General features: G+C 47.9%; 1 protein-coding gene across 26 annotated transcripts in view; it reads right to left on the bottom strand.

Moving 5' to 3' along the window:
• Positions 1-19,493, bottom strand: part of LOC144132256 (uncharacterized) — a 317,492-nt gene that overhangs the window by 49,875 nt on the left and 248,124 nt on the right. For 14 of the 26 annotated variants that reach the window (XM_077664524.1, XM_077664530.1, XM_077664535.1 and 11 more), the window contains one exon: positions 5,427-5,584. In XM_077664524.1, the coding sequence (XP_077520650.1) occupies positions 5,427-5,584 (158 nt within the window). Of the gene's footprint in view, positions 1-1,779; positions 1,927-5,426; positions 5,585-19,493 lie in introns of all 26 variants that reach the window. The other 12 variants (XM_077664514.1, XM_077664518.1, XM_077664513.1 and 9 more) reach the window with 1 other exon arrangement.

Genomic DNA, 19,493 nt, shown 5'->3' with positions numbered 1-19,493 from the left:
CGCGCAGCAGCAGAATGCAAAAAGCAATGAGGAAGCAACCGTCGCATCACATCGTATGGTCCCCCGTGCATTCCTTTAAAACCTCTGCACCTTCCATTCTTCCGATTCCCACCACAGCAAGGTGTGCTTCTATTGTGCCTCTCCTCACCGATACTCACTTATAATCCCTACAATGACACTCACAGAATGTCCGAGAAGCTTTCCAAAGCATCTGGAGGCACTTCATGGCCACACGTCCCACGCTCGGTCACGATGCATCACCGATCAGCAGTGTGCTCTGTGGCACAGGATTTTCGACGTATCGGCCTGTTCTCTCACTGGTGTGAGTGCCAGCATGGGTACCTAATTTCAGCCTCGCCTGTCCCTGCACAACTGCCCAGAACCCAGAGCTGACCACGCCACGTGATGCTCACCAGCATCGTTGCATGTGAGTGGTACCAACCAACCTGCCCTGCAGCGCAAGCACGTGTAAGGCGTGTGGAGCTTGTTGACGATACCATGAGCGCAACTACTGCTTAAGGCCTGCAATAACCAAATCTTGATTTAAAAAGATGCAGTTGCACGTTCAGCATTGCAACCATACTCATTTGATTTTAAAACTTTCGAAAGCGCTGCTACGGGGGACACCAAGAGAAAAAACGAAGGACAAGCGCTTGTCCATCGTTTTATTTTTCTTTCTCTTGGTGTCCCCCGTAGCAGCGCTTTCGAAAGTTTTAAAATGATGTACCAACTCGCTCAACTGTCCGTGATACTCATTTAAGAAGCTTGTCCCTGTTCAGCCTCAGTGGCTCAAAAAAAAAAAGAGTAACAAACAATTTATGCCATGTCACATAATGCTCTAAACTAAAAGAGAGCTGTGCGACATGTGCATGCTGTATAGCTTTTTTCTACTATGCGTGACATTTTCAAATGCCATCTTTAATACAATCAAAGCTGCACAGCCTCGCGAGAAGTGGAGCTCGAAACCGGTGCTAACAGAGCTGCCAGCGTATGCAGGTATCTGTAATAAGCCGTACACTGTGACCAGTTAAGTCTAGGCATCCGGAAGGCATGAAGGGCCGCTGGTAGATAGGGGCATACCCAAGCACCGTCAGCAGGACTTGAATGTACTAGTTTGACCATTAACCTCTTTACTCGACCAAAGCTACTCTCATCGTAATACCCACAGAAGGCATTTTCAGGCAATACAGCGCTTGTCTCTGTCTTCATCTTTGCTGCACTGCAATGTGCTTGTCAACTATGCCCCAACCAGCCCACAAAGCCATGCTGTAGAAGAAGAAAAACACTGCGGAAACCTGTTTCCCCTCCGTCTCGAAGTGGTCAACCATCATCAGCATTATGCATTGGAGCAGCACACGCACTAGCCACTGTAGCAGGGCTAACTCCACTGCAGGGGAAGCGGAAGCAGCGACCGGAGCACCATCTTGAAAAGGCTATGTGGAACTCCATTCGAGGAGAGGCTCTTCGGGATCTGGCCAGCACCTTGAGCAGTTGTGGTTGCACACTCTCGTCACCTCCCTTGGCAGGCGCACGGGAACATCCCGAGCACTGCCGCTAAACTTCTGGTTCTAGACAGTGAAGTGAGCACAGCAAACGTGCGCCCTCACAGCCGCCCCCAGCAAATGCCTGGGGATGGCATCACCTCAGGAATGCAGCATTCGTAGGAAGACCTGGCCACCAATCTTGGTCCGCGCACAAGTTCACCACCGATACCGCTGAAGTTGCGTCCCTGCCCCAGCTGGTAAGTTGGAAGCACTTCTTACGCAGCCTTCCACTTGCCTCGTTGATGTTTTGTAGCTAGCTGGCCGGCTCCGTGTATTTTTTGCAAGCGTAATAAATAGCATCCGAGTGCACACGCATTGTCGTCTCTCCCTTCGTCCCCGATCAAGCACGAAAACCGCTGTGGTTGGCGGGCGAAGACTGCATCTGCACAGTGGGAGTGCGGGACAGAAGGCTGTCCCCCTAACGCCACAATACAAAAATACCACAGCAGGTGATGAAAAAATAACACGGTGACAGACACAACACTATAACACGATACATATAAAATATCACAGCATAGAAGAAAACAAAGTATTTTTGAAAATATGGACACCACATCCTCAGGCAACTTGCTCCTTTCGGAAGTGGTTTTCGGGAAAAAAGACATTTTGAAGAAGCCAGTTCTGCACCTGTATTTTTTCACCTTAAATGAATGCTCTCTTCGCAATGACACATAATTTGGGTTAGATACCGTATTCACATGATTGTAAGTCGACCCCCCCATCACATTTCAGAAAAAAAAAACAAAAAAACTTGGAGGTCCTTTAATAATAGAACATGATAGCATTATCCTGCAGCCGCCGCTTATCGCCTGCCACTATCCACTCCCGCGCGCAGGCGTGTCCGTGGGCACATTCCAAAACGAAAATGTATTAGTCACTGGACTACTCGCCTGCACTTCGCTTTCGTCCCACTAGTGCTGCCGTCATGATCGCTGCTGCACTCCCACCACACGTCGTTCTAACATTGTTGTTTAGCGAAATCCTGCACTCCGCAAACAGCCACATCCCGACATCGCGTGGAACAGCTGAAAATTCTGCCTCGCTGCAGCTGCCACACCTGTATCATCCGTTGCGAACGTCGAACTTGCGCCCTGGCGCGCAGTTGTTCGTTTCTTCGCCGTGAAGAATGACAGCCATCTTAAAAATGTAGACGTGAACGAGCGCCGGTCGCTTACCAGACCCGGAGCACAAATAACGAATGACGAAGAACTACATTAAAAACTTGTGAAAAGCGGACGACAGCAGTCAAATGCGTCAGAGCCAAAGAGAAACTACGCGTGAGCGGCGTTGGCTCTTCCGTCGGCTATCGACACTCCCCGGCGCCGCTGCCGTTTTGAGTGGCGGTGCCGCCGCGATTGGAACAGCGGCCCTTCCATCAGCTATCGACGCTCCCTTGAGCGTCGAGTGCGCAGTTGGAAGTAAAAAAAAAGAACTTCGTGGATGCCTATTAAGAGTAGAGCGCTGCCACCACTTTTCAGCAGCCGCAATCTGCAGCCACGTCTGGGGGGTGCCGGTTTGCTGCTTATCGACAGCTGCCGCGCGCGGTGAGGGGATGCCGATTTTGCGCGTTGATGTAGCAGGAGCTCAAGGACAGCACCAAAAGCAATGCGACGGAGCCGCGTAGCAAAAATGCAGCCATGCTGCAGCATGCCTGATATATCGTTTATCTCGCCTTTTTTTATGGCGTCACGCTCTGGTTTCGATTGTAAGTAGACCTCCTCGTTTTGGATTCAAATTCTGAAAAAGAGGTCGACTTACAATCGTGTAAATACAGTATATATTTGGTTTGGTCAATACCAGTTCTTGAATGACATCTGTTGAGAAACAGTTTTAGACAGAACTTTCCAGCGGTTTTGGAGTGTGTCCCAGTCTAACATTTTTCTTCGCACTTGATACGCTGAAATACCTGCCATAAATATTAAAAACAAAATGAATAGTCAGATATTGAACTCTTTCTAACTTCTGTACCTCAAGTAAGTATTCAAGTCCCAGTCCCTGCAAGCATACCAAAGTATGATTTGATTTACAGTCCATAGTTTCTAAGAGAAAATTTTTTGCGTTGCGTCGTAGGAGGCCCAAAATGCAATAGGCTTTGGCAGTAAAAATATCGACATGGTGGTGGCGAGACATTCCACTAGTTGCCAAATACACCTGTGAAAGGCCCGCACTTTTTTTCCGTGATTCTGATGAGGTGCGGCTCTTACATGGGACTGGCATTTTTCCACAAAATTTTTCTGACTACGGCGGAGCTCCGATTATGCATTCCATTTTTATGCTGTGACACGCATTTTTTGATGAAGTAGCACAGTCAAGGCAAATCCTCCAAATACAAATTGCATTGAAAGTATGGATGATAGGATGCGCTGCGCAACAGGAGCGAATTAACTACATAAAGTAAAACAGGCAGTAATGCCTTGGCCGACGGTTCGAAGAGGCACGCCATCCATGGGGCCCGCGGCCATCAATGTAATGTGGCGTCAGCCTGGCCTGCTTTTCCACGCGCTTCCGTGTAGAAGACCTTGCGGAAATCAACTATGCGTTCAATTTATTGCGCAGATATTGTGTGATGGTAACCTGGTAGCAAGGTTAGACCTTTTGCAGTAAACCATGACTACACTCAAAGCACTTTCGCTGTGGCTTCGATGTGAAGCGCGCCAAGCCTAGCGACACTGGGTGAATGGTGCATTACTACAGCCCGAGCCTGGGCATCGCCACAAGGAAACATGCACAGCTCCCCATTCTACTTTTTCTTGCACTGCTTTTCTGGTGTGAATGCCGAGAGTGCAATACGGGCTAGCAGCACTGCGGCACCGCATGTTCACGGTTCCAGGTGGAGTCTGGCGCACAGGACAACACGTGCATGGTTGTACCAAGTGTTGTAAGCAGTTATCATTTATCAGCTCCCAGCGTAATGTACTATGTGGGCAAAAATTACGCACACAAGAAGCATTTTTTGGGGGGGTAACTTTTTTTTTTTTTTTTTTCAAACTACCAGCTGCCAAGCTGGGGGCATGGCCCTTACACGTGTACATATGGTCAATATACAGTAAGGTATTTAAATTTCAATACTGACGTCAGTTTACTACAGTTAATGCTATATGTGAAACGATGAGGAGTCTCTTTTAGTAAAATGCATATGCACAGATTTATGTAATTTGACATTAATTCCATATTCCTCACACTACTGGGCTATTTGACACAAGTTGTGCTGCAACGCTTAACAGTCACATCGATTGTTCCCTTTCCTTCCATTTACAAACTGTGATCATCGATTTTCATAACGCCTTCCTCATTCTTTGCTGGCCAATGAAACACAGAAGTCACTGTCCCATGACACTGTGAATACTATGTCCGTTAGTGTATTCACCGACAAAATTAAACTGTTAATTCAGACATGAGATGTTCTTTTTAATTGTTGTTATTTCTGGTGGATTTCTGTGCTTGCTTCTCTTTTTAGTTTTATCAAACCATTCCTGCATGGGCATGCATTGGCCTACAGTATGACTAAATAAATAAATAACAAAAGACACTGACAGGACGGTGCGCCCCTTTTGACTAATGTTATTGCACAGAGCAATGAACGACCACCGAGCAATAAGAGAGATTGGATAATGTAATCTCATGAATCAAGACACAGTCTGTAGTACGCGTTGTCTGGACAATAAAATCACAGCGGTGGATGTGTGGGCTAGTTGGTTGTTCATATCTTAAAAAAGCACAATGGACGTGGACAAAGACACAAGAGGACATACACAGTGCTGACTTTCAATTACCTGAAAAGTTGAAAGTCAGCGCTGTCAGAAAATAGTAGTTGAATGGGGTTCTGTCCTGACTTGGTACCTTTAAACCATGACTAGCTCTGTCAATGCTTGTGGTGCTTACCCCCTGCGAGAAATCAAGGCACTGATGCTGTGGAGGTGGGGGAATGCCCTGGCAACACGTGCCAGCTGCAGTGGGTTCACCTCCAGCGCCACATGCTTCACCGTGTCCAGCATTGTGATGCGACATAACACCGGCTCCAAGCTGTCCCTCTCCAGCACCTGCATTTGTGGTAAACCACAGAGCATGAAGGCATACAATTAAAGCAACAAGGCCAGAGGAGTCACCAGGCCCAGCAACCGGCATGGTCTACCCTTCTGAACAAAGTGCGATCACACAATACAGTCAGCACCAGTTTTTGTTGATCGCTTTTGTGTCGAGCGACGAAAACAATTTTTTTATAAAACAAAGTGGTCTAGGTCATAAAGACAAAGGAGCCAACTAATCTCATGCATTTAGTTGGGCCTTCTTGCAATGTAAACAGCGGTAGAACACTCTGTCCAAGTAGATTTGCTGACACATGCAGGTTGCTAGCTCCCGCTGTATATAACAGTGACCACCTTAAAACTGATGCCAATTGTACAAAAGACGAGCAAGCGCTCCTCTCTCGCCCTCCGATCTGTGTGGTGACACCTATCAGTCATGTATTGCCTAACTCAGAGACTCACAGATCCACTAGGGTTCTCTCTCAATCTGAATCAACTGATCCAAAATCAAACCGCTGAAGATAAAGCGTTTGCTAGACAAGATGACACACTTTTGAGTAATTTCTAGCCAAGTTAGGAGTAGTGGGGTGTGTGTGTTTATTCTAGTCCTTGATCTACCCATTTCGACACAACCTCTTTGTACAACTATACGCAATGTCATGTCAGCCTAATATTACTAAGAGTCTTTAAGCTGTCAGATATAAACTTGCAAACCCTGCTGTCTCATTGCCCTAGCTCTGAAGTCATTCTAGACGTAATGCTACAGTTTCATCTTTGTCAGGTAGTAAGTAAACCCAAAAAGCAAAAAGCAAAATGATAGGTGTAATGTTAAGAGACCGGAAGCAGGCATAATGGGTGAGGAAACAACTGCGGGTTAATGACATCCTAGTTGAAATCCAAGAGAAAGAAACGGGCTTGGGCAGGGCATGTAATGCGAAGGAAAGCTAACTGCTGGTCCTTAAGGGTGACAGCAGGGTAGAATGGTGGGCCTGTTGGTATGACATGTTAAAGAAGAAATAACCAGCCAAAAAAGACGAACACACAAGGAGAAAACACAGGACAATGGCTGGACTAACAACTGAATTCTTTATTGAGCATAGACCACCGAGTAATCTCAACGCATGCGCCAAGGCAAAACAGATGCTCAAACATGGTTATTCAAATAATAAAGTTCTTTTATCGTCAGCGCTATCGATGGTGAACTGACGCAAGCATCGCCATGTTTGGCCATTTGAAAGGCCTCAAAGATTTCGTGGGCCTTCCGTGTTTGTCCATAGCCCAGAATGGTGACACCAGAGAAACGTGGGGAAAATTTGCCAGGACATCTACTACAGTGCCAAGCAAGACTGCCATCTTCACCAGCGCCAACTTGTGTTTTGTGCTTGCACATCCTCTTGTTCACGCAGTCACCCGTCTGACCTATGTAAAATTTTCCACAGGTCAGCGGAATCTTATAAATGACTTCGGACCGGCACTTTGCGTACATAGTTCTATGCTTGGTCGTGCAACGCTTCTTGTTTCCAGCCGAAAAAATCAAACTCACCCTTGGCGCTCGGTGATTTTCTTAACATTGTGCGCCACTTTGTGCAAATAAGGCATGATCTGAAATTTTTTCTTTTGTCAGTGGCATCATTGTTTCCCTTCTTGACCCCACAATTCACCTCCTTCGATACGGATTCAGCGACCGCGCTCAACATTTTTGCTAGGAAACCTACATCAGACAGACGTCTGGCTTGGGTAGTGACACTGGTAGACACGGTGTGGCAGCAACTTTTTTTTCACAGCGTTCTGGAAACAAGCCTTACCAATACCTCTCTTGACTAGTTTTGAATGGTTACAGTCAAAGGGTAAGAGCCCTTTTTTTGTTCTAGGTGAATACATCCAGCACACATGGCCTTCTCCAGAAAAGGTTAGGAACAAGTCTAAAAAACAGATGGAGTTGTTATTGGCTAATTCGTGAGTAAATTTCAGTTGGGATGAGCAGCGCCTAAAGGCACCCAAAACATGTTCAACATTCATCTGATAGCAGTCATTAGGTCCGATGTTTAAAAGCACTAAAAAGTCATCAACGTATCTGACTATTCGCAGAACACACCCGTCATCCAAAAAACTTAGAAGCGAGCGGTCAAACTTCGCTAAGAAAGTAGTGCAGAGCACTGGGGCTACGCAAGCACCTATGCAGATCCCTTTCTTCTGAATATAAAACTTGTTGTTAAACTCGACAAGAGTAGAACAGAAGTACATAGCAAGGAACTCTAAAAAACTTTCACTCTGGATTCCACATCTTGTTTGAAAAGCCAATTCACCAGACTCTTCAATCAGTTCTCTCACTGCATGAAACAGTTCAATGTGAGAGATAGAGTATTAAACGTCCTCGATGTCTACAGAGACATCAGGTGACAGAGTGGATTCCAAGAGAAGGCAAGCGTAGGAGGGGCGGCAGAAAGTTAGCTGGGCAGATGAGATTAAGAAGTTTGCTGGGATACGGTGGATGCAGCTCGCAAAGGGGAGGGTTAATTGGAGAGACATGGGAGAGGCCTTTTCCTTGCAGTCGGCGTAGTCAGGCTGATGATGATGTGATGAAGAAAACCTACAAGTGTACAAGGAACAGCGTTCAATATACTTGGCCTATTATTTTTTAGTGACCACTTTGCAGTACACAGGGAAGAACTCAAATTAATTTATGGTATATCAGACCACAAGACCTTATTTGTAACACAGATCTTCCCATAAGATCAAAAATTACCTATTGCAATTGTAGTCACACTAATGATTTGGACATACTCGATCACCTTATTCATGCAGGTTCAAAAACACTGTGCAGCCACGCCTGATGCCCCCTGGGCAGGTCACTGACACAGCAGCACCCGTGTCGACAAGTGCGTACAGAGACAGACCGTTGACAGAAACCACTAGAATGTTCGTGAAAGAAAGGTGAGGCCTTGAACTATTCGAAGAGCACGCAGTTCTTGCCTCTGGAACTACAGAACTTAGTTTTCCTCGTCAGCGGATGTAGGGCGACAGCACATTGGTGACAATCAATGGCGACATGAAGACGGGGATCGACGGGTCGTGTACGGATGTTGGTTGGTGGCGCCGGCTACCGAAGGTGGAGCAGAAAGGAGCAGCTGCGGTGAGCAGGCAGAAGGTGGAAACGCTGGAGGGGCGACTATGCGGCGACGACAGAGGCAGGGCACATGTCCGGGGAAACCACAGGAAGAGCATATAGGACTATTGTCTGGTGTGCGCCAAGGGTTGTAGTGTGACGAAGAGGGAGAATGAAGCGGCGCTGCTGGCGGTACCGATGCCGGGTGCAGGACAGGCTGACTGGGCGGAAACGCCACAGGCCAAGGCCGCGCAGTCACGGCGGAGTACATCAAGGGCGCCGCCACAGGAGTGGAGGGGCTATAATGTGCCGCGGCGCCGGTGTATGTCAAAGGAGGGACGAAAGGAACTTCAGGTAAGAAGAGCTTTGGAGACTTGTTCGCGGATGACGCGCTGTAGCGAAGGCACAAGAGGAGAGGCAGCGTCAGGGCTCGGGTGGACGAGAGAGAGCTGACGAACATCTTCTTCGCGAACAAACTCCTGGATCTGGGGCAGCAGTGGCAAGTGGTCGAAGTCAGACGTCAAAGACGCTAGAGGCTCTGGGCACGAGAGTGGACAAGTGAGAAGACGGCGTTTGCATAGTTCGTCGTAGCTCTGGCATTGGGCAATGACGCTGACGACGGTTGCTGGATTTTTGGCCAGAAGCATCTGGAACACGTCGTCATCAATGCCGTTCAGGATGTGGTCCATCTTGGCGCGCTCCGGCATCAAGGCATCCACACGCTTACACACCACATCTTCAATATAACTGGTGAAATTTTCACCAGCCAGTGAAATTTTCACCAGGCAGCTGCGCCTAAGTACGCAGATGTTAGGTCTCCTCGATTTGGCTGCACTTTCCACACTAGTTCACAAAAGTGCCGTGTCAGTGTAGTGCCAGTTCTTGCGGCGCGAGTGTAGCCCGACACTAGTGCTGTCGGTGCAGCGGCCAAATCGAGTGCAGAAGTGCAGAAACTTTCGTCTGCTGCGGCCATGTACGTGTTGGTGTTTGTCGCGTGTTTTCACATACGCGCGAGATTGTGCTAGCTGCATTGCACGCTGTGTATTTGCTCCAAGTGGCACATCTCGTGGAGCGGCTATGAAATTTGTTAATTCCAAAAGTGGTGAAGAATTTGACACCGTTCTTTCCGTTGCGTTGTGTAAAAGGGCGCAGGCCGGTCGACCGTCACTGATTCAACGGGTACTTTGAAGAGGCAACAATTAATTAGACAGGTTATTCAGACTACCGCTCGAGACGATCTTTTACGCATCCTGGTAAAGCCTTTAGCACAAAAAACGAGGACGTGAGAGGAAGACGGGACAGCACTAACTTTCAACTGGTGTTTATTGAAATACAGAGGCATGTATATAGCGAAGCAAGCATGGAAATATACAAAGGATACAAAAGATCACACTCTACACATGCGCCCACCACTGCAGTCTAGGAAAGCGATTTCCTTGTCAGAAAGAGTGTGATCTTCTGTATCCTTTGTGTATTTCCATGCTTGCTTCGCTATATATATGCCTCTGTATTTCAATAAACGCCAGTTGAAAGTTAGCGCTGTGCCGTCTTCCTCTCACGTCCTCGTTTTTTGCGCTAAAGGCTTTACCATTATGAGTGAACAGTACCAACTAGCCCAAGAATCAGCATTGTTGATCTTTTACAGTCCATACGCGTGATTCAGGCTGCTTCCGTCCTATCGAAAAGTGACTGCGGTTGTCCGCCAAGAGTTGCCTGATCTATATTTGAACTCAATCGCGTTCACTTTCGGCGGACGGTGACGGCGACGTGACTGTCAGAGACTAAGTGGCAGGCGAAGGTGTGGGCTGACGGCGACCTCAAGCCCCGTCGCTGTCGTAAGCGGAGGTACTGATGTCGCAGCGAGCCACAAACGTTGCGATCGCCCACGCATTATAAAACATCTCACAATCTGCCTCTTATGGAAGCGCTCCATCGTGCTGCGTCTATAATAATAATTGCACACAAAAGAGAAATGTTGTAAGCAACGTGCGAGGCGGGACAGAAAGATGCGAACCCATACGCAGTACGTACTTACGTACGTGCGCCATGCCAGCCAGTCGCTTACGCGCGTACACAGACACGCGCACACACTCGCACACACGCGCGCATACACACACGTATACGCGCACTGTCATTTCAGCTGCTTGGTGAGGGCCCGGCGCAGATGCCGCGTCTTTCACAGGTACGCGGCCGTCTCAACCATGGTCTCAGCGCCGCTCACAAAACAAGCATGGCCGCGGAGCCGTCTGCTACGGCGCGCGCCAAGCACCTTGCACTACTTGCACGGGAAGAGAACTCGCCGGGAGGCTAGTGCAGCAGTGCAGAACTCGTGCAGCACGAGGCCAAATCGAGTGCCGAAGTGCAGGTGGCACTAGCTGCACTGTCAAATCGAGTGCGAGAGTGCCGCACTTCCTGAACTGGTGCAGAAAGTGCAGCCAAATCGAGGAGACCTGTTGCTCAGCGTGCAGCTTGTGCACCGCAGGCCAGCCGTAGACATCGGCGAAATTCCACTTGAAGGCGGACCATGATGTGATGTTAGCCTCATGATTGCGGTGCCACAGATTCGCAATGTCCGTGAGATAGGTTTTCGAGTTTGAGAGCATTGTCCTATTTGTTATGGGTACTGACCCGCTCGTACGAGGCTATCCAGTCCTCAGCGTCACGGTCTCCGGTACCACTGAATACAGCAGAATCCCAGCAGGAATACAGCCGGATACAGCAGGACCCCACACCTCCACCAAGTGAAAGGGGGTTTGTGCACAAATAGAACAGGGGAAGGAGTTCATGGTGGATGACACAAAAAGGCGGGCAGTGCAGAAGACGGCCAGTCCAACCGAAGCAATCTCGTGCAGTGTGGCGTCGCTTCATCTTTCATCACGCTTCGTCAGTGACCTGCCTAGGTGGCATCAGGCGCGGCAGTCATGGTTCGCTACAATTGCCACCGGAACGAAAAGGAGCCACTCTGGCAACCTAGGGCGAGGTTAAGAGGAGCGGGACGTAGTAGGTCTTCAGGTGGCTGATATGGACGGTTTCTCACCCGCGATGGCACAAGTCTGAAGAGGGGTTGAGATGCTCCACGATGTAATTTACAGGCGACGTTTGCTGAACAACACGATAAGGGCCATGGTATTCTGTGCAGAATTTTGATGACAATCCTGGTGGTGTGCTTGGAACCCAGAGCCAAGCTAGGGATAAAACCGAAAAAACATGTTGCCTGTTATCGTAGTCCTGGCGATGCTTTTGGCGGCCTTGGGATTCCGAGGGAAAAGAGCGCGACAACTGGCGGTATTCCTCTACATGTTCACTTGCCACATAGTGAAAAAACAGACACGGATGCAGGGAGACAAACAGGACGGGCGCTAACTTACAACTGAACTTTTATTGCATGAAACCAGGCAATATAAACACTTTCTTAACAATGAAGAAGAGGTAACACTCAAACAACGTTATCGTCGACATTACGGATTAGCAGACATGAAATGCATTTCTTTGTCAGATAAAAACACTGAGGCAGCACTGACGCACATATCTTCATTTTGCGACATTATATTGAACGCCTCCACAACTTCCCTTGTAAGCTGATCTTTGTGGCAATCAATGATAAGAGAGCTTTTAAAATCTGGATAACAACTAGGGCACTTCTCTGTTTTTTCATCTTTTTCTTTTGCGTTGATGTGGCCAGCAAGATGCCCTTTGACATCATTCCTGACATCATTGTGTTCTCGCAATCTGTCATTGAGACATCTGCCTGTCTGCCCTATGTATTTCCGGCCGCATTTCAATGGAATAGAATGGTTTACATTCTTTTCACACGTGACATATGCGTCCTTATGCTTCTTTTTACATTTTTCGGCTTTTTTTAGGACGAGGGTTCACGCGATTACGCAAGTTTGATAACTTGTCAGGAGCGGAGAACACTAACTGTACTTTCGCACGGCTCATTATCCTCTTCAGATTGTGGGAAAGGGTGTGGCAATATGGTATAACAGTCACTTTTTGTTTGTTTTCATTTCTTTCCCTGGAACAGGCTCTCTAGGTTCGGCCTTTCCGAAATGAAACATTGTATGCTTCAGCAGCTTCTGAGCCACAGAAACTAGAAGATAAGGCGGGTAGCCTGCTCCCTTTAGCCTGTTGCACTGTTTAATAGAACTAGACGCCGTACAATGCGTACAGGACTTTTGAAGGGCGTTGAAGAGGCATGAGTTAGCGATGGCACGTTTCACTATTTTTGAATGTGCTGAGTGGTACGGAAGGAATTGTCTTTTGCACCGTGGTTCATAGGACCAGCAGGTGTGACGTGCCTGGAGGTGCAGTTCTATGTCCATGAATTGAATAGATAGATCTTCCGGCAACTCACGAGTTATGGTCAAGGGAGATAAGGCCGCACTAAAGCATTTTAGGATTTCTTGCACAGTGGCGTGAAAGTTCTGTCTGCTTACACTCGTCAAAACTAAACTGTCAAAACCAAACACCTAGCAAAAAGTGACGAGAGGAGAGAGCAAGGCGCGCAGATGCGGAAATTCAAATTTTGACTACAGATAACTCAGCTTCTATGAAGCACGTCTAAAAAATTCTTGCTGGAGCATGTTTTTTGTGAAGCGGCGTCCTTTACCATCCTAGGCACATCGCATCTTTGTTGAGACCCCTTTTCACAGCCCCCTTAACATTAGTAAGTCTGCTCTTCTCACAATGATCAGAAGAAAACACCAGTCTTCTTCAAGAGAGCATGCTGCCAGGCTAGTTCGTTGTGACTAATGGGATGAATCCAGCACAAAAGCCAGACGAGGGACACAAGAAGAGGCATAAGCACACAAGAGTAGACATATGGGCTAGTGGTATGGGTTCATCTTAGAAAAACAGTGCAAAGGACGGGACAAGAAAGAGACAACATGACGAGTGCTGACTATGAACACTTAAGTGCTCGTGAATGTCTTAAGCATCTTATTGTGACCCTTGTTTGGTTTTGCACTGAATGCATCCTATTATTGGTCTTCTTATTCCTATATTGTTGATAATACCAGTCTCGCAAGAATTATAATTACCATGGCGTAACATCATGACCGCAGATGAGAGTAACATACCCTGAGAAGACATCTCCGACAAGATTCACCTACCAGGCCTGGGTCTTAAATATTGATGCTCAATGTCTTCAAAAACTGAGCTTCCAATACCAATACAAGATACCAAACCCAAGTTGATTTCTGATACAGATCTTCAATACTGTATCGTCAATACTTTGATAAATCACTGAAATCTCCAATATCGCTGGTAACATGACTTGCTAAGTTAAGAAATTTCTCCGTGGGCTTTGGAATCTTTAGTGTATTTGATATAGCGCACTGTATTTGAAATGAATCCAGCCGCACAGATTTCTTTGAGCTCCATTGTTGGCGCACCTGGTTTCAATAAAACTTCAGCATTGGAAAGAAGGCACGGTGACGTTGAAATGATCACTTCCATATGCAGCCTAGCAAAATCTTTTTTAATGCGTAGCACTTCTAACTGTAATCATGAATTTCGCCGATGGCAGTCCGAAGACTGCTCTCTTGTTCTCCCTCTATGAGCTTGAAGCGCGATGGAGACAGTGGCGATGCTGTATCATGTATCTTAGCCGATGAGGAGGTGGAGCGGCCTCACAGCTGTAGCCAATGAGAGAGCGGTATGTATCGCAGTTGCGGCCATCGCAGATGTCACCGGGCAGTGCAGTACAAGCGCGTGTTACTCTGGGCTAAGCAGCCGCGTGTAGCTCGCATGCCCTCAAATTCAGACTCCCTCCCCTAGCATCAGTCACTCCTCGGTCTTCACGAACAGCAGACATGTACACGCGATGCTCCCTCGACCTCGGCTCTGAGCGGCTCGCCGCATCGTGATAAGAAGCACTGCAGATGGTGTGAGGAGAGTTGAGGACGCGGCTGCGCTGTGCTTTTGAATGGCGTCGTTATGGATCAAGCCGGCCTGTCTAGTACTGCGACGCAGGTTCACACGTCTCGGCGTGCTGAACAACAATGGTTAGAAAATAGAGCGAACATGGTCTACAGATTCTGATGATGATTATGGATTTTTATGGTGCAAAGGCATCTATGGCGAAAGAGCGCCATGGCACAAGGTACTTTTCTACTTCTCAAGGTGGGGTCAAAGACCCATCTCCCAAGCGTTTCACCCTAAATTAGCTGAGCACCAGACCAGGGGAAAGCTTGTACCCATTGTTTCACTGGTGGGTACCCGGCGGCACTGAGGATCGAACCCTGCACCTCCTGCATGCGAGGCGGATGCTCAATCACTTGGCCACCGCTCCGGGATCTACAGATTCTGATGCTGCGGCTAAACGGCAGAACCTAGAGAAACAGTGTTCTAGACTTGTGGTGCCTTGCACGAAACAAATAAGACAGTCTCATTCCCAGTATAATCTTATTCGTGGTCTAAAACCTCTCTTGATTTTGAGAAAAAGAAAGGCGCACAACTGGTTCACTTTGTGGGTGGATGCCTCAACTAAAAAATTAAGTTGCAAATTAAGTTGCTAAGCTTTTAGTCGGCATTTGTGGTGTGCTTGAGGTGTTCACTGACAAAGTCAACCAGCTATGCGCCTTTCCTTTTCTCAAAATCAAGAGAGATTTTAGACTACGAATAAGATAAGACTGGGAATAAGACTGTATTATTTGCTTCGTGCAAGCCGGCCCTGGTGATTGAAAATGGACCTGTTGTTTCTAGCATAAACTGTATATCCAACTACTACACAGATCACAAAACTGTGTTCATGCATCTGCATGAAAATGTAAGAAATGAAAACAAAAAGTTATGAACCATGTACAGAGCCCAAGTCCAATTATTTGCATGAGAACCTTTACTACGAAAGCAAGCTTAATCATAACAAAGTGTAAAAATGCTTATAATAGTACAGTCGAGCCCACATATAACGGCCCCACTTAAGACGAACTTTCGCTTATAACAAACAAGACTTGCGCGACCGTCAAAATATACATTATTTCAATGGCACAAAATCAAACGTATAACGAACGTCATGAAGCCCTGCTGATCAGTTACAGCGAATGGCAGCGTGTAACCGGCACCGCGATGCGAGATAACCTGCCTTCGACTCGTTTGTGCGCCCAGCGTGCAGCATGTTTTCCCAAGACTCATCGCAAGCCAACTGCCCGCCCCGTTTCACGCTGCTCTCGAGCAAGCTACCCTTCCCCGCTGACGCGCCTTCCAACATCGCCCTCCCGCCCCAACTCGCAACTCCGCGCTCCTCTCTCCTCACTCTCTTGCAAATCCGCGCGTGGCCTCCGCGATCAACCGCACCGCCGCCGGTGCTGATCGCGGAGGCCACGCTCTGTGAAGCAGGCCTTCGATGGGAGCCAAGAGGTGGCTGCACCGACGCTCATGAAAGCCCCTCATTGGTCTCTCCGCTGGCGCTGTGCAACTATCTTTAGCTTGATTGGCTTGATTGCCGCCTGTGCACATTGCACGTCTACTCCATCGCACGCTTTTGTCATTCTTGTTGCGGTGTGGACGTTTCGATGGCTTCGTTCGAATCTCGGGCCCTGGTTGTAATTCGGGATGGTAGACAGGAACACTGTGCCCATTTCCATTGTATTCAGCGGTAAAGATGATGAAAGCAGCCTGGGCGGAGGTGACGGCCATTGGCAATCAGAACTGCTTCCACAAGGCCGGCTTCGTTGACACAGTGTCGGAGGCCAAAAATGATGCTTCAAAAGATGACCAGCCCGGCGGTGATTTGTGGCAGCGCGTCGTCGACTCTGACATGGGGGTCATGACATTGGATGGAATGATTTTATTTCTGTCGATGACGACGCCATCCCCGCGGAACCGTGCACGGACGAGGGCATCGTTTCTGAAGTGCGGGACAAGAGTGGCGCGGAGGAATCAGATGAGGATGAAACTTAGGAGCCAGCACCCATAAGCATGCCTGTAGCAATGAGCTACATAGAGAGCCTGAGACAGCTTGTCTATGCCAAGGGCCTCGGCAATAGCACGCTTCTGCTTTAAATAAACTGGAAACCTCCCTCATCGGATCTGCGCTGCAGAAACAGACGTCCATCACAGACTTTTTCACAAAGAAAAAATTTTGCGTTTTGACAAGCAACTGTCTTTAAAGCTGTGGTCCACTTACTACGAACTTAGCGATATAACGAACGGACGCCGTGTGACGCTCATGTTCGTTATAAGACAAGCAAGACAAGCTGTTGTGTCAGCACACCTTCAGTATTCCTAACCTCCAAGGAAATGAGCCTGTTGCACAGGGGATAGCATATCGGCGATAACTGCACCAGCCTTTGATACAGTGTGTTTTTATTTGCATTTTTAAATGAGTACATCTGTGTTTGACCATGCGCATGTGCGTAGTTCTTGTACATGTATAAATTTGCCATGCTTACTTCAAATAAAATTTAGTTGTAAGACCAGCACCTGTGTGTGTGTTCCCTTCTTTCTTCGTCCTTGTTGCTTAGCGCTGCTTTAATATTATGGAGCATTTCCAACTCGCCCAATCTGCCGTTCTACACTTTATTTCTTGTACGTGGGCCTCTTTTATGTGTCAGAACGTAGACCTGTCAAACCCAGCTGTACTCTCACCGATCATCGCCGTGTGTATCTGTCGAGCTCGGACTGCTTCATGGCACTGCTGTCATGACACCTGTCCACAGGATCTTCAAGCACTTTGCGGTTGGATACTTCCATCCGTGGGCCGCACCAAGAGAATGTGCAAAATCCTAAAGAGCGAATGGTGGCGTCAGGCGAGATTCTTCAAGGACATGCTGCGGACCAGATGTGGCGGCGGAAACCATCGCCTTAACCAACGAGTCTTTCGCGAATGGTGTAAGACTACAGACCAGCTCACCGAATTCCTGTGGACAAGGTACGCCCATCTCTTCCAAAGTCCAAGAGACATCCTGTCGCAGAAGGAAAGCTTCTAGCTGAGGACTTTACGTCTAGGACCCAAGTTTTGCCTAAAACCATGTATGAAAACTGTGGAAAAGTTGGCATTGGCCCGTGATGTTTCCTTCAAAGCCCCAACTGAAGTTCGAGCAAGATGTGAGTCTGCATGCATTGACGCAGTTGCTAACAGCGGTATTTCAAAAGGGCAGCAAAATCAGTTTCGTTCCCTAGTCAACTATTTGTCTGAAAATCACCTGCGGGTTATACAGTCGGATAAAGAAGGATTTTTTGTTCTGCTGTCTGAGGACCAGTTTGCCAAAAAAGCCAGTGATGCACTTCAAAAGAATTTCAGAAGTGTTAAAAGAATTCCTGCACGATCTAAGGGGAAGGCAGTTGCTTTACTGGAGAGTCTCAGTCTAGAACATTTAGCGAAAAAGGTTAAAGAAGCTGAGCTTTCAGTGCTTGAAGTGTTTTTTGCAGAAAAAACCCACAAACCCGATATTCCGTTTAGAGCAATAGTTTCTGAGCGCAACTCTTGGCAGTTAGTTGCACCTACTTACCTGTGCAGACATCTCTCTGCACTTAATGTAGTGGATCCTTTCATGGTTCCCAACTCGGAAACTGTTGCAAGGTTCCTCAGGGATGAAAATCCCGGCCCTTGCTCTGGCTTCAACGTAGACGTTGTTGTTTGTACTATTCACTTCCACATATCCAACTCATGAAGTACGTCCAGCTATGTATTACTGAAGACAACGATGAATGCCTCTTCCAGAATTCCTGTGGTATTCCAACTGCGTCCTTTCTAGAACTGTTGTCATTCTACCTCAATAACACGTATATTATGTGGGAAGGCAAAGTACCGTATAAACGCGTGTAAGGGCCGCACTTTTTTTCCCAGATTCGGGGGGCAAATTTCGGAGTGCGGCCCATACACGTGATTTTCGAAAAAAAAATTTTTTTTTCAAGTGAAAGCAAACCAATCTGGAATGCGCGGCATTTATTTACCATTCAGGCATCACTCACGGAGTCTTCAGACTCCGAGCTGGTGCTGTGTTCAGGTAAATGTTCAGCCCACAGAAAGTCGTCTTCGGTCCCGTCTAAACTGTTTGAAATTCCGGTCACTTTGAAACTCCGGGTTACAATGTCGGTCGACACGGAATTCCACGCGGACAAAGTCCATCCAAGCACAGTCGTGAGCGGTGCCCTCTTAAGCTGCCCTGTCGGCGTCTCGTCGTGATTGCCATTGGCCATCCATTCCGAATACTGCCTTCGAAATTCAACCTTATAAGGCCGATTGACGCATACATCCAGGGGTTGCAGCATGACGGTGAGGCCGCCCGGTATCACGGCCATGTCTGTGCGGATACCGCGCACGCGTTCCTTAACCCTACCCGTCAAGTGACCGCGGAAGCTGTCCAAGACGAGGAGCGATCATCGGGCCAGCATGGCGCCTGGGCGCTTCTCCCAAACGCTTTTTACCCAGTCGAGCACAAGCTCATCGTCCATCCAGCCCTTTTCTTGGGCGCGAACTACAATTCCCTTAGGGAAAACGCCTTTAGGAATCGTTTTTCTTTTCAGGATAACATAGGGGGGCAGCTTCCGCCCGTCCGCGGTGACGCACAACATAACGGTACACCGTTGGCGCTCCGCGCCGGTTGTCCGCACGAAAACGCTCTTCTTTCCTTTCAGTTCAACTGTGCAGATTTCGGGACAGTCGAACCACACGGGGGTCTGGTCAGCGTTCGCTATCTGCGAAAATATATAGTTGTGCTCACGACGCAGACCGATGACATACTTCTGAAAGCTGAGCACCTTGTCGGTGTAGTCGGGGGGCAGCCGCTGGCACAGAGTGGTCTTTCGCCGAAATGATAGGCCCTTCCTTTTCAGAAATCTTCGTACCCAGCCGGCACTAGCCTTGAAGTC

Source organism: Amblyomma americanum, chromosome 5 (assembly GCF_052857255.1).
Source record: "Amblyomma americanum isolate KBUSLIRL-KWMA chromosome 5, ASM5285725v1, whole genome shotgun sequence".
Classification (NCBI taxonomy): Eukaryota; Metazoa; Arthropoda; class Arachnida; order Ixodida; family Ixodidae; genus Amblyomma; species Amblyomma americanum.
The sequence above is the reverse complement of the archived record's forward strand: the minus strand, read 5'-3'. Positions and strand labels throughout refer to the sequence as shown.